Genomic DNA, 12005 nt, shown 5'->3' with positions numbered 1-12005 from the left:
TGTTCAGTATGAGATATGCATGACATGTTTTGATAGTATTTTTCATTTTTACTGGCTTGATTTATTTGTACTTATTGAAAATGTTAGTGAGTTTACTAATGTTAACATCCAAAAATTATATAAATGCCCATGTTATGCTTTCCATGGTTCCTGAATAGTGATTTAAAGAAAGATACATTTTGATCTTTCTTCTTATGCTAGATACTACATGTCCTTCTTAAAAACAGAAATATATGCATTAAATATAAAGCACTGGCAGTTATGCATTACTCTGTGCATTTCTTAGGTAACTGAATATTTTAAAGTTATTGAGGAAAACTGGAACTTAGTGTTTACTTGAGTAATGGTTCTAAATTTGGTTCTACTTTGACTAAAGAAATGTTATTTTAAAGCAAAATTGTTTGTTATTGCCAAGTGACAGCTTATTTAAAAGAAGTGGTTGACTTGTTTTATTTTGGCATGTTTTAGCAAATGTCTGTTAGTCATGAACACATAACCTTGCATTTTATGAGGATGTTGGTACTTTTAATTTTGGTACTATAGTCATTTTATTTTCTTTTCCATGAATTTTTTTTTTTTTACCTACCCACTGTCTCTTTATAGTCTCTGCAAAACCAGTGTATATTTGTAAGAAAAATTCATACTGCATTCTTAAGTGCCATAATGTTTTAAAACTATTGTTAAGAAGCCATTTTTAATTACAAAATGTAAGTTCATTTGTTAGCATATATGTTACTTCTTGAAAACTGTAGTCGGGCAATTTACTGTTTTCCTTGTTCTTCCATAAACTGCCAGTTGTAGATTTAAATATATACTACCAAACTATGTAAAAATCATGTTTAAACATTAGTATCATGCTTTAAGAATATTTGCACAGGTTATAAAACCTTGCAAGTGACTTTTAGTCTCTTCTAATTAAGAACTCAACAGGAGCTACTAATAAACTTGACAGGCTGAGTATTTTCTATGTTGCTTGTTTAAAAAAAACAATGATATAAAGCAATAACTTTTTAATTGATTTGAATAAACCTATTGAATAGAAACAAGGTGCACTATTGTGATTGGCCTAGACTTTATTTAAAGAAAAGCAATTTAAAATAGATTCTGTCATATACATAAATGCCCCAACTCAATTTTCTTTTTATTTATATCAATAAGCTTGTTAAATACATCCTGTTACTCTGTTTTTAATCCTTTTTCCCCACCAAAGGGAATTTGAAAGACTACAAAATTATTTTAATTGTAAACAGAGCTATTCTATACATTTTATTTAATAATTTTTACTCAATGTATCATTGCCACTATCTAATATAAACTATATACATCATTTGATAAATTAGATCAAAGGCATGTATTATTGTTTTTGAAAAAATCTGAATTTAATGTTGAAGAAGACTGAATATGAAACATTTTGGGCAATAATAGGAGCCATGTACCAGAGAACAAATTATGAAAACATGTAAAAGGAAGAGGGAAAAATAAAGCCCAAATTTAAAAGTATTTATTTCAGGTTTGCTAAACCTACTGTACTGTTCACAACTAGAGTTATAAATGTGACCTGACAATAACTTCACAATAGGGCCTTTTTGTAGACATTCATCAGAAGTTTCATTATGAATACTCTGTTGACAAATTATGAATTTAAAGCCACATGTGTCTTACATTAAAAGGATAAAGATATTCAATTATAAATTCCCAGGGTTAAATATCAATATATTAGAAATCAAGGAGGAGACAGTTAAAGATTGCTCAAAAAGTGGTTTGAAAACAGTGACAGTGATAATTGTCTAATCAGAAGATAATTGCCTTTTATAAGTATTTTATGAAGACAACCATTTAGAAATGTTTGGCTCTTTAGTATTTGTTGAATATTGTAATAGCACTTCAATAACTTTTAATGTAGCCCAAAGGATATTTATGTAAGTTCTATTTTTACTGCTAATATTGTTTTAGGTATGAATGAATATAAAATTTAGAGAGTGGTATCAAGTGTTAGGAAAACATTAGGCTTGAAAACTATTTTGATAACTTGACAAATATGGAGGGCATACTGTAAGTATGAGATATTGTGATAGATGCTATAGAGGCTAAAAATGTAAATAAGGCACAGTTTTTCACTCAAAAAAATAAAATATAGCAAGGGAGACCTATACCCAAAAAACTCTCATAATAAAGTGTGAATCTAATTCTTATCTCCACCATCATAAGAAGTAATTAGAGACCCAGTTTATGTATAAACATTTGTGTCCTTTAATGTTCAATTGGGTTTTATTGGCATGAAAGAGAATTATTTAAAAAAACATAATGTTTATAGAATTCCAAGTTTCCTGGAATTTAGTAATATATTTTCTAGTAGAAAAAATTATAGAAGCTTTAAGAAAATACAATATTATTAAGGTTCTGGCTGACATTGAAGGAAATATACGTACATAAAATGCTCTGTTTGTTTTGTGTTTTGGTGTTGAATTTCTGGTATTGTCACCTAAGTGCTCATTTTCAGGAAAATCAGATTCTACAATAAATACACTACTTAAAGTTTAATAAAGATGTGATAACCTCTATAACCTCTGTAGTTTAAAGGTTAAGAAGTTATAAGATGTCACAAGTCAACATCCAGTTCTACCTTTTAACCCATTTTTTCCTTTGTAAAATGGCACTTTAAATCAGACATGTTTAATTAGATACAGTTCTGTAGCTGGATATATATTGGATTTTCATTTCCAGTATGTTGATTCAGTGTTGATACACATTTGAAAAGAGTAAAGAATACAGTAAGTTTTAAATACTAGAGGTTTACAAGTTTTCTTACTGGTGTGAATATGAAGTTAAAAATCCAGTTTACTTCTCTGCAGAGAGAAAAATTGTTATCCACATTTTTGTTATATTTCACATATTTAACTAGAGATACTTTATTGTTATTTTTGTCAAGTTATCGTGTGTGAGTCCCATTTATTTTAAAATACCAAGCAAAAAGTTCCAAGTTTGCCTTAAAATACAAATGAAATTAAAGAACTGGATGATAATGCCTATATTTTTGCCTTATGAATTGTGCTGTATCTTAAACCAGAGATGGTTCTGATTTAAACAGGATTCTGAAATTTTGTAGATGTAGAGTACAAATATATGTACTCTCTTGCAAAGAATGTGATCTAGTTGTAGATTATGTTAATATTTAAATGTTTCTGTATTTTACCTCTTAATATGTATCTTTTTAGCATCAGGGTTTCATTTTATTTTTGTTTACATAGTAAAATGGTATTTACCTTGTTGAAGGTTGTATTCTTTCCTTTTTTATTTTAAAAGTTCTTTGTGTGTATCGTTGTGGTAATGCTCTGTAATGACTATGGTTAAATTTCATTTAATGTGAATTGTTTAGAATAAATTTGAAAAACATGATTTTGTATGTGTCAATTGTAAACTGACCTAAGCTAACAGTGATGCTCAAATCTTAGGTGGTTCTTGGTAGACAAGTAGTAGCCACAAAAGTTGAGGTGGGTGTAGGATAGACACACATTCACACATTTACTAAAGAAACATTTATTAGCAGCGCAGGGACAAGAGTTCAGTGGTTAAGTTCAATGCAGTCCCAGATTTTTATCTTTTAGATTCTCTAACCAGTCTTATAAGAAAGATTTATTTGAGACAGACAAGGTAACATTCCAGAGGATTTTGTCACCCTTTGGCCAGCCATTGGTAACCAGCAGCTCTCCTAAAGGAGAGAGCTGTAAATAAGAAATTGAGCTCCAGGCGCCATCTTTAAGGAAGTTGTAAACTATGGACTTGAATGGATTCAGAAAACCTGTCCATACAAGGATTGGAAATGTCTAATATTTTTAGATAATCTTGAAAAGGGGCTTTAGCTTTAATTATTGGATTGTAATGGGTTTTCTTTTCCTTAGTCTGAAAATCTTGGTTTCTATCAACATTCACATATATGATTACCTATTTGATTTATTTTAATCATACTTAATAGTTTAAAATAACTGTGATATAAGTAACAAGGCAGTTTAGATGCCTTTGTAATTCTTTTTTGTCACAATATATTTCACAAGGATAAACAATAAAATACTGGTTTTAGAGTCAAACTAAGTATTTGGTTAAAATATAATTGCTTTACATTTACTGTACACTTAGGTTATTTTAATTAATGTTTTCATTTCTAGGGATACATTTTTAAGTTATATAAAGTATTTACCTGTGACTCCAAAGTTGAAACTCTATGAGAAGATGGGTTCACAAAAGGTTTATCTGCATTTCCATCTCTTCCACTCTGCTTTTTATTCCTCTGTAATCATATTGATTAGATGTTAGTACCGTTTCATTTTGGAAATAGGAGTACACCACCTTCCCCATTACCTTACAAAATAGATAGCATACTCTAAAAACAGTTTTCAACTTCCCCCCCCACTTAATATATTCAGAGGGTTATTCCATATCAATATATTGAATTAAACTTAATTTTCTGCAGTTACATGGTACCTTACTGTGTGGATGTATCACAGGACTTTTAAGTAGTCTTGGATATTGAGGTAGTTTTCAGACTTTTTATTTACAAATGTTGCAATGAATAGTCTTGTGTATGTGTTACTTTGTTTTAGATATAGATTTTAAGAACTAGAATTGCTAGGTGTAATAGTAGATGATACATAATTTGTTAGATCTTCCCTGTTTTAGTCACTCCAGGCTGCTATAACAAAATACCATAGACTTGATGGCTTATAAACAACAAGTTTTATTTCTCGCTGTTTTGGAGCCTGGAAGTCCAAGACCAGGATGTCAGAATGGCTAGTTTCTGGTGAGGACCCTCCTTAGATTGCCCACTTCTCATTATATTCTCAAATGGCAGAGAGTACAGAGGGGAAGAAAGCTCTCATGATTGTTATAAGAACTAATTCATGAGGGCTCCATCTTCATTGCTTCATCTAATGCTAGTTACCACCAAAAGGCCCCACCTAATATCATCACAAGGAGGTGGTATATGAATGCTGGGGTGACATACAGTCTGTAATGTCCAATTCTCCCAAATGGTTATACCATTTTCCATTTCCATCAACAGTAGACAAGGGTATCTTATAGGCTATTTTCATTAGTCTACCTACTGGAGGCATATTAAAAGATAATGTGGCCTCAGGATCGTTTTGACTCAAATTATGTCTAATATCAAAATACAAAGAAATGAAAAGTTTCAGATCCAAGATGGGGAGTTGGTGGATGTTATACTCACTTCCTCTTAAGACCAAACTGGAATTACAACTAAAATATAAAGCAAGCAACCTGAATAACCAACTAAAGACTAGCTGAAGAGAAGTCTTATAACCAAGGATTTACAGAAGAAACCACATTGTGACTGGTAGGAAGGGCTGAGACGCAAAAAGGGCTGGCTTGCTCCTGTGGGCGGCTGCTGAGATTGTAAGGGGATATCTTAGCTGCAAAAATTCCTCATGAAGAGCATGGAGTCTCAATTCCATGCCAGGCTCCACAGCCCAGAGCACCAGATCTGGAATGAGTCAACCACATAACATCATGCTGTGAAAAGCAGTGGGGGTTCTGTATGCCATGGAGAGATGGAAGTCTGCTAGGCACAGGAGCACTCTTAAAGGACCAGTTCACAAAATCTCATTCCCAGTCACCCACCCTGGTCTCCAGCAGAGGGAGGGCAGAGTGAACTAGAGTCATGTGAGGAAAGATGTGTTTATGGCTCTGGGTAGAAAGCTAAGGAGACAGACACGGATCTCTGTGCTGTGTCATTGTGTACCATCTTTCTTGGGTAGAGCTCTCCCCTCCATACAGCATCAGCCTGGGGGAAAGCAATAACCCCACCATCAAGACTTCTTCTCACTCCACTTTGTGGAGCTTGTGACCTGCTAAGGAGTCAACTGCCTGGACTGAAGCATAGAGGTGTGGGCAGGCAGACTTGGGGTAACAGTGACTGAGTTACATGGATTTGAGGTGAGTGCCATCCCCCCACTTTCTCATCAACTTGATTAGCACCTTCCCCAAACAGGAGATCTACTAGCTCCACTCTCCAAGCTCCTAGTGGCCTCACCCTCCTGTCTTCTGGTGGTTCTGCCCTGCCAAGGTCAGGACACAAATCCTGGACTGACTGAATCATATGGCTGTGGGATGGGGGCCACTGCTGCCACCTTCCCCCAAGTATCACCAGTACCTCCGTCTCACAGGAGATCCTGGCATCTCTATTATTCTGCTGAGATCAGGCTCCTGGCAGACTCTGGGACAGACTGAGTTGTGCGGATCTAGGACAGGGGCCATTTTCCCTTGCATGTCTGACCAGTGCAGAGCCCTCCCTTCACATGGCAAAATCTTGGTCTGTTTGGGCCTGATAAACTCTACTGGCCTCACCCTCTCAACTCCCTGAGACCCCACACCACCGCAAATGTGTGCAAGCACCCAGCAAGTGGCAGCTAGACTTAACATACTGTGGGACATTTGCCAAGTGGCCTCAGACCCTGCAGCACTATGTTCATGTGATCAAGGAGACTGTGGCATGGGGTCTCACAGAACACCTGCTATGTAAGGCTGCCCTACCAAGACTGGGAGATCTACCTAATACATAGAAACAAACACAAAGAGGCAGCCAAAATGAGGATACAAAGAAACATCCTCCAAATGAAAGAACAGGAGAAATCTCCATAAAAAAAGCTAAATGAAATGGAAGCAATTAAACTATCAGATATAGAGTTAAAAAAAAAAAAAGTGGTTAGAAAGATACTCAAGGAACTCAGAGAAAACTTCAACAAAGAAATAGCAAGCATAAGAAAGGATAAAGAAACCATTAAAAAGAACTAGTTATACAATAAAGATTAAATAAAAGAAAAAATAATTCTTAAAAAAAAAAAAAAGAACCAGTCAAAAATGAAGAATACAACATCTGAAAAGAAGAATACCCTAGAAGGAATCAACAGTAAGTTGGATGAAGGAGAGGATTGAATCAATAACTTGGAAGGTAGGTAAGGAAACAGAAAACACCAAATCAGAGCAGTAAAAAGATAAAAGAATTTTTAAAAATTAAATTGTTTTAAGGAATCCTTGGGACAGCATGAAGTGTAATAATATCTGCATCACTGGGGTACCAGAAGAAGAAAGAGAGCAGGGATTGAGAAGCTATTTGAAGAAATAATGACTGAAAACTACCTTAATCCAGTGAAGGAAAAAGACACACAAGTCCAGGAAGTGCAGAGAATCCTAAACCAAATAAACCCAAAGATGCCCACATAAAAACACGTCATAGTTAAAATGGCAAAGGTTAAACACAAAGAGAATATCTTAAAAACTGCAAAAGAAAGACAGTTAGTTACCTACAAAGGAGATCCCATAAGACTGTTCTGTTTTCTCAAAAGAAACATCTCAGGCCAGAAGAGATTGTCATAAAATATTCAAAGTGATGGAATCAGAGACCTACAACCAAGACTACCACGCAAGGCTATCATTTAAAAATAAAAGAGAAATAAGCCCTGGCACAGTGGAGTAAGTGCCAGCCTGCAAAGGAAAGGGTCACTGGTTCAATTCCCAGGCAGGGCACATGCCTGGGTTGCAGACCAGGACCCCAGTAGAGGGCATGCAAGAGGCAACCACACACTGATGTTTCTCTTCCTCTCTCCTTCCCTTCCCCATCTCTAAAAATAAATGAATAAAATCCTTTTTAAAAATCAGCAAATTAGCTGTGGCTGGTGTGGCTCAGTGAATTGAGCACAGGCTTGTGAACCAAAGGGTCTCCAGTACAATTCCCAGTCAGGGCACATGCCTGGGTTGTGGGCCAGGTCCCCAGTTGGGGCATGTGAGAAGTAACATCACATTGCTGCTTTTCTCCTTCTCTTTCTCCCTCCCTTTCCCTCTAACAATAAAAAAATAAAATCTTTTTAAAAATCAGCAAGATAGATAGATGATAGATAGATAGATAGATAGATAGATAGATAGATAGATAGATAGATAGATAGATAGATAGATGATAGATAGATAGGTTTTCAAGCAAGAAAAACCTAAGGAAGTTCATTACCACCAAACCAGTATTACAAGAAATGTTAAAAGGTAGAAGAGAAGAAGAAGGAGGAGGAGGAGGAGGAGAAGAAGAAGAAAGAAGAAGAAGGAGGAGGAGGAGGAGGAAGAGGAGGAGGAGGAGGAGGGAGGGGGAAGAGGAGGAGGAGAGGAGAAAGAGAAGAAGAGGAGGAGGAAGACAGAAACATAGTGAGAATAAAATGGAAATACATACCTATCAATAATCACTTTAAATGTAAATGGCTTAAATTTCTATGTCCTTTTTCACACTGATGTAATTCTCATTAGATTCCTTGAGCATCCTTATAACCATTACTTTGAACCCTGTTTGATAATTTGCTTGCCTCAATTTCATTTATCTCTTTTTCTGGGAATTCCTCATTTTTTTTTTGTAGGTTGTTTCTTTTTCTCCTCATTTTAGCTGCCTCTTGGTGTTTGTTTCTATGTATTTTATCTGCTTTTATTCCGTCTTTATATGGTGGCCTTATGTGATAGGAGTCCTGTGGGACCCAGTGGTGCAGTCTCCTTGATCTCCTGTGCTGGATGTTCTAGGAATTTCCTTTGTGTGGGTTATGTGGACTCCCCTATTCTATTTGGGTCTTGATTTTTGTGGACAATTCATTGATGAACTCTTCCCTCCAGCTGGCTAGCTGAGAGGCTCAAACCCCACCACATTTTGCATGCTGTTGTACAGGTGCTGACAAAACAAAGCAAAACAATAAAAAAACCAAAAACAAAGCAAGCAATTCCCCTAACAACAGGAGCAAAAGCAATGACAAAGGAGCAAAGAATAATAAAAGTGGAAAGAGAAATTAAATAGTAAAGAAGGAGCGGGGGGGGGGGGGAAGAAAAAAGAATAAGAGAAGACCAAAAGAAAGAAAACTTATTATGAGAGGAGAAAAGGAAAGAAAACTTATTATGAGAGGAGAAAAGGGAGAGAACTAACATGAGTAATGAACAGAAAGAAGAAAAAGGGACAAAGAATGAGAAAGATTAACAAAAATAAGAACAGGAAAGAAGGAAACAATGGAGTAATCAAAGGTAAGAGTAAAATAAGAGATATGAAAGAAAAAAATAGAGCAACAAAAGTAGAAGAGAAAGACAAAATAGAAAAGTAATAAAAAGGCTATGAAAAATAATAATGAGAAAGAACAAGGTGGAATTTGTCTTATCAGAGTTTAGTGCTTGCCTGCTGGGTTCCCCCTTCAGATAGGACTCTGATGCTGTCTGAGGCTGGTGTAAGCCAATGTCAGGTGCTGTTAACATCTAGCCCTCGGCAGCCTGTTCAAAGTGATCAAAGTTTGTGGCGAATTCCTCCAGGATTTGCTGCACCCAGGATAGGCCAAAATACTCCAAAAAGCTGGCTTTTACCAGCAATGGGTCCAGGGTGGGTTAGCAAATGTTCCAAGGTACCACAGGATCTGCTTCTTACTGTCTTTGCCTGCTGACCTGCTGTCAATCTTAGACTAACCACAGACCCAACTGTTTCTGAGTGGGCTTCTGGTGGAATTGGGGTATAGTGCTCCTGGATCTCCTATGGGTGGTGCCTTTACAGCTTCAGGAAAGATGTTGGGTGTGTTCCCTTAATAAAGATTAAATTTTTATTTAATTTAAATAAATTAAAACTCAAAAGTCCCAAGCCACTAGTCTGAGTCTGTCCAGTATTATTTTCCAGAACTCAGCAGAGTGGGTCCTCCAGAGCCCAGGTATTGGGTCTGATGGAAACCAGGAGGGTGTTTCTATGGCTCTCATGAGGGGGAAATGCCAGTCTGGTTCTTGGGAAAGTGTATGGAATGGCTGTGCCCTAAAAGCAGTCTCTGAAGTCCCCTGAGTCTGCATATGTTGCTGTCTCCTCAGCAGTGTTTAAGATGCATGGTGCAAGAAAAAAAGAAACAAAACAAAAAAAAATGAAACAAACACAAAGTAAAAAAGATGTAGGGTGGGGTGAGCAGGATTCCTGATGGTGGGGGTGAGTGATGTCCCACAGGATAGGGTAATTGCTTTTCCCCAGAGGGGCTTGATCTTCTCAAGAAATATGGCTGCTGGGGGATCCAGATATATCCTGGCACAGAAATCCTCACAGCGGCTCTCTCACATCTCTCCCCAGTGCCTCTCACTCCAGACTCTCCTTGCACAACTCCAGTCTGTGCTATCTTCCCTTTGATGAGGCTCAAAGTTAGTGGCTGCAAACACAAATTCTGTGCTTTGGCCCTTTTAAGGAAAAAAAAATAGTGGCTTTGTTTCTAGCAGGTTCCATCTCTCCCCACCAGACAAAAACTCCACAGTCTTTCCTGCTGGGTGCTATGTGGTTGGCTGCTCCTGGCATCAGAACTCTGTGCTTGGGAGCTCAGCCTGTGGTCCCAGCTTCTCTCCTGTTAAGAGGAAAGCTCCCACACCCATGCTGCACCCTCAGCCTGCAGCCTGTGAGAACAGGGCCGGCATCTTTCATGTTCCTGCCCTTCCTGCCAATCTCAGGGTGGTTTTTGCCCATGCTGGTTAAAAGTATCTTTTTCAGGTAGCCTTCAGATTATTTCAGGGGACTGTTCATCCTTAGTTTTATTTTCATTATGGTTCTTGGAGAAAGTGTGAGATATATTCTTCTACTCTGCAGCCATCTTGCAACCTCTAGATCAGATGGATTTAATTGATATCTTCAGAGCATTTCATCCCAAAACAGCAGAATATACATTCTTACAAGTGCACATGGAACATTTTCTAGTGTGGACCATATGTTAGGACACAAAACAAGTCTCAATGAATTTAAGAAGACTAAAATCATATCAAGCATCTTCTCTTCAGAATGGTATGAAACTAGAAATTGATCACAAGAAAACAAACTGGAAAACACACAAAGACATGGAGGCTAAATAAAATGTTACTAAACAATGAATGGGTTAATAATGAGATCAAGAAATAAATAGATACCTGGAACCAAATGAAAATGAACACAACAATCAAAATTTTTGGGACACAGTGTAACTAGTCCTAAAAGGAATATTCATAGCATTACAGGCCTAACTCAGTGAAAAAGAAAAATCTTAAACAATCTAACTTTACACTTAAAGTAACTAGAAAAAGAGTAACACAGCCAAAAGTGAGTAGAAGAAAGGAAATAATGATCAAAACAGAAATATAAAAGAGGATCTAAAATTGTCTGAGGGAGTGGGGGGCTGGGTGGAGGAGGGCAAATGGGGAAATATTGGCCCAGCTTTAATAGCATAAATAATAAAATATAATTAGAAAAAGAATGCAAAAGATCAATTAAACCAAGAGCTGGTTCTTTGAAAAAGTAAACAAGATTGACAAACATTTATTCACTCTCATCAAGAAAAAAGGGAGAGAACCCAAATAAATAAAATCATAAATGAAAGAGAAGAAGTAACAACTTAGTCCACAGAAATACAAAGGATTGTAAGAAAACATTATGAACAGCTATATGCGAACAAATTGGACAATATGGAGGAAATGGATAAACTCCTGGAAACATACAATCTCCCAAAACTACATCAGGAAGAATCAGGGAATCTGAATAGACAGATTACATCTAGTGAAAATGAAGCAGTAGCCATGGCTGGTGTAGCTCAGTGGATTGAGTGCTGGCCTGTGGATCAAAAGGCTTCCAGTTCAATTCCCAGTCAGGGCACATGCCTGGGTTGTGGCCCGGATCCCTGGTTGGGGGCATGTGAGAGGCATTTGATTGATTTGTTTCTCGCACATCAATGTTTCTCTCCCTCTCTCTCTCCCTTTCCCGCTTTCTAAAAATAAATGAATAAAACATTTTTAAAAAATGAAGTAGTAATTAAAAAACTTCTGACAAATAAAAGTCTTGACCAGGCTTCACAGGTGAACTTTACCAGGCATTCAAAGAAGAACTAGCATATACCCTCTCAAACTATTCCAAAAAATTCAAGAGAAGAGAAGATATCCCAGCTCATTTTAGTAGGTCAGCATTATCCTAATTTCAAAACCAGATAAAGCCACTACAAAGAAAC

At 36.6% G+C, this 12005-nt stretch overlaps 1 protein-coding gene across 1 annotated transcript in view; it reads right to left on the bottom strand.

Annotated features, from left to right (window-relative positions):
- CUNH14orf28 (chromosome unknown C14orf28 homolog) overlaps positions 1-12005 on the bottom strand; it is a 32096-nt gene that overhangs the window by 2924 nt on the left and 17167 nt on the right. The window contains exon 5 of the mRNA XM_054591671.1: positions 4196-4285. Within this exon, the coding sequence (XP_054447646.1) occupies positions 4234-4285 (52 nt within the window). The 3' untranslated portion in view covers positions 4196-4233. The remainder of the gene's footprint in view (positions 1-4195; positions 4286-12005) is intronic.

This window comes from Pteronotus mesoamericanus, unplaced genomic scaffold, assembly GCF_021234165.1.
Source record: "Pteronotus mesoamericanus isolate MK-2021 breed Mesoamerican mustached bat unplaced genomic scaffold, CSHL_Meso_final contig_100, whole genome shotgun sequence".
NCBI lineage: Eukaryota > Metazoa > Chordata > Mammalia > Chiroptera > Mormoopidae > Pteronotus > Pteronotus mesoamericanus.
The sequence above is the reverse complement of the archived record's forward strand: the minus strand, read 5'-3'. Positions and strand labels throughout refer to the sequence as shown.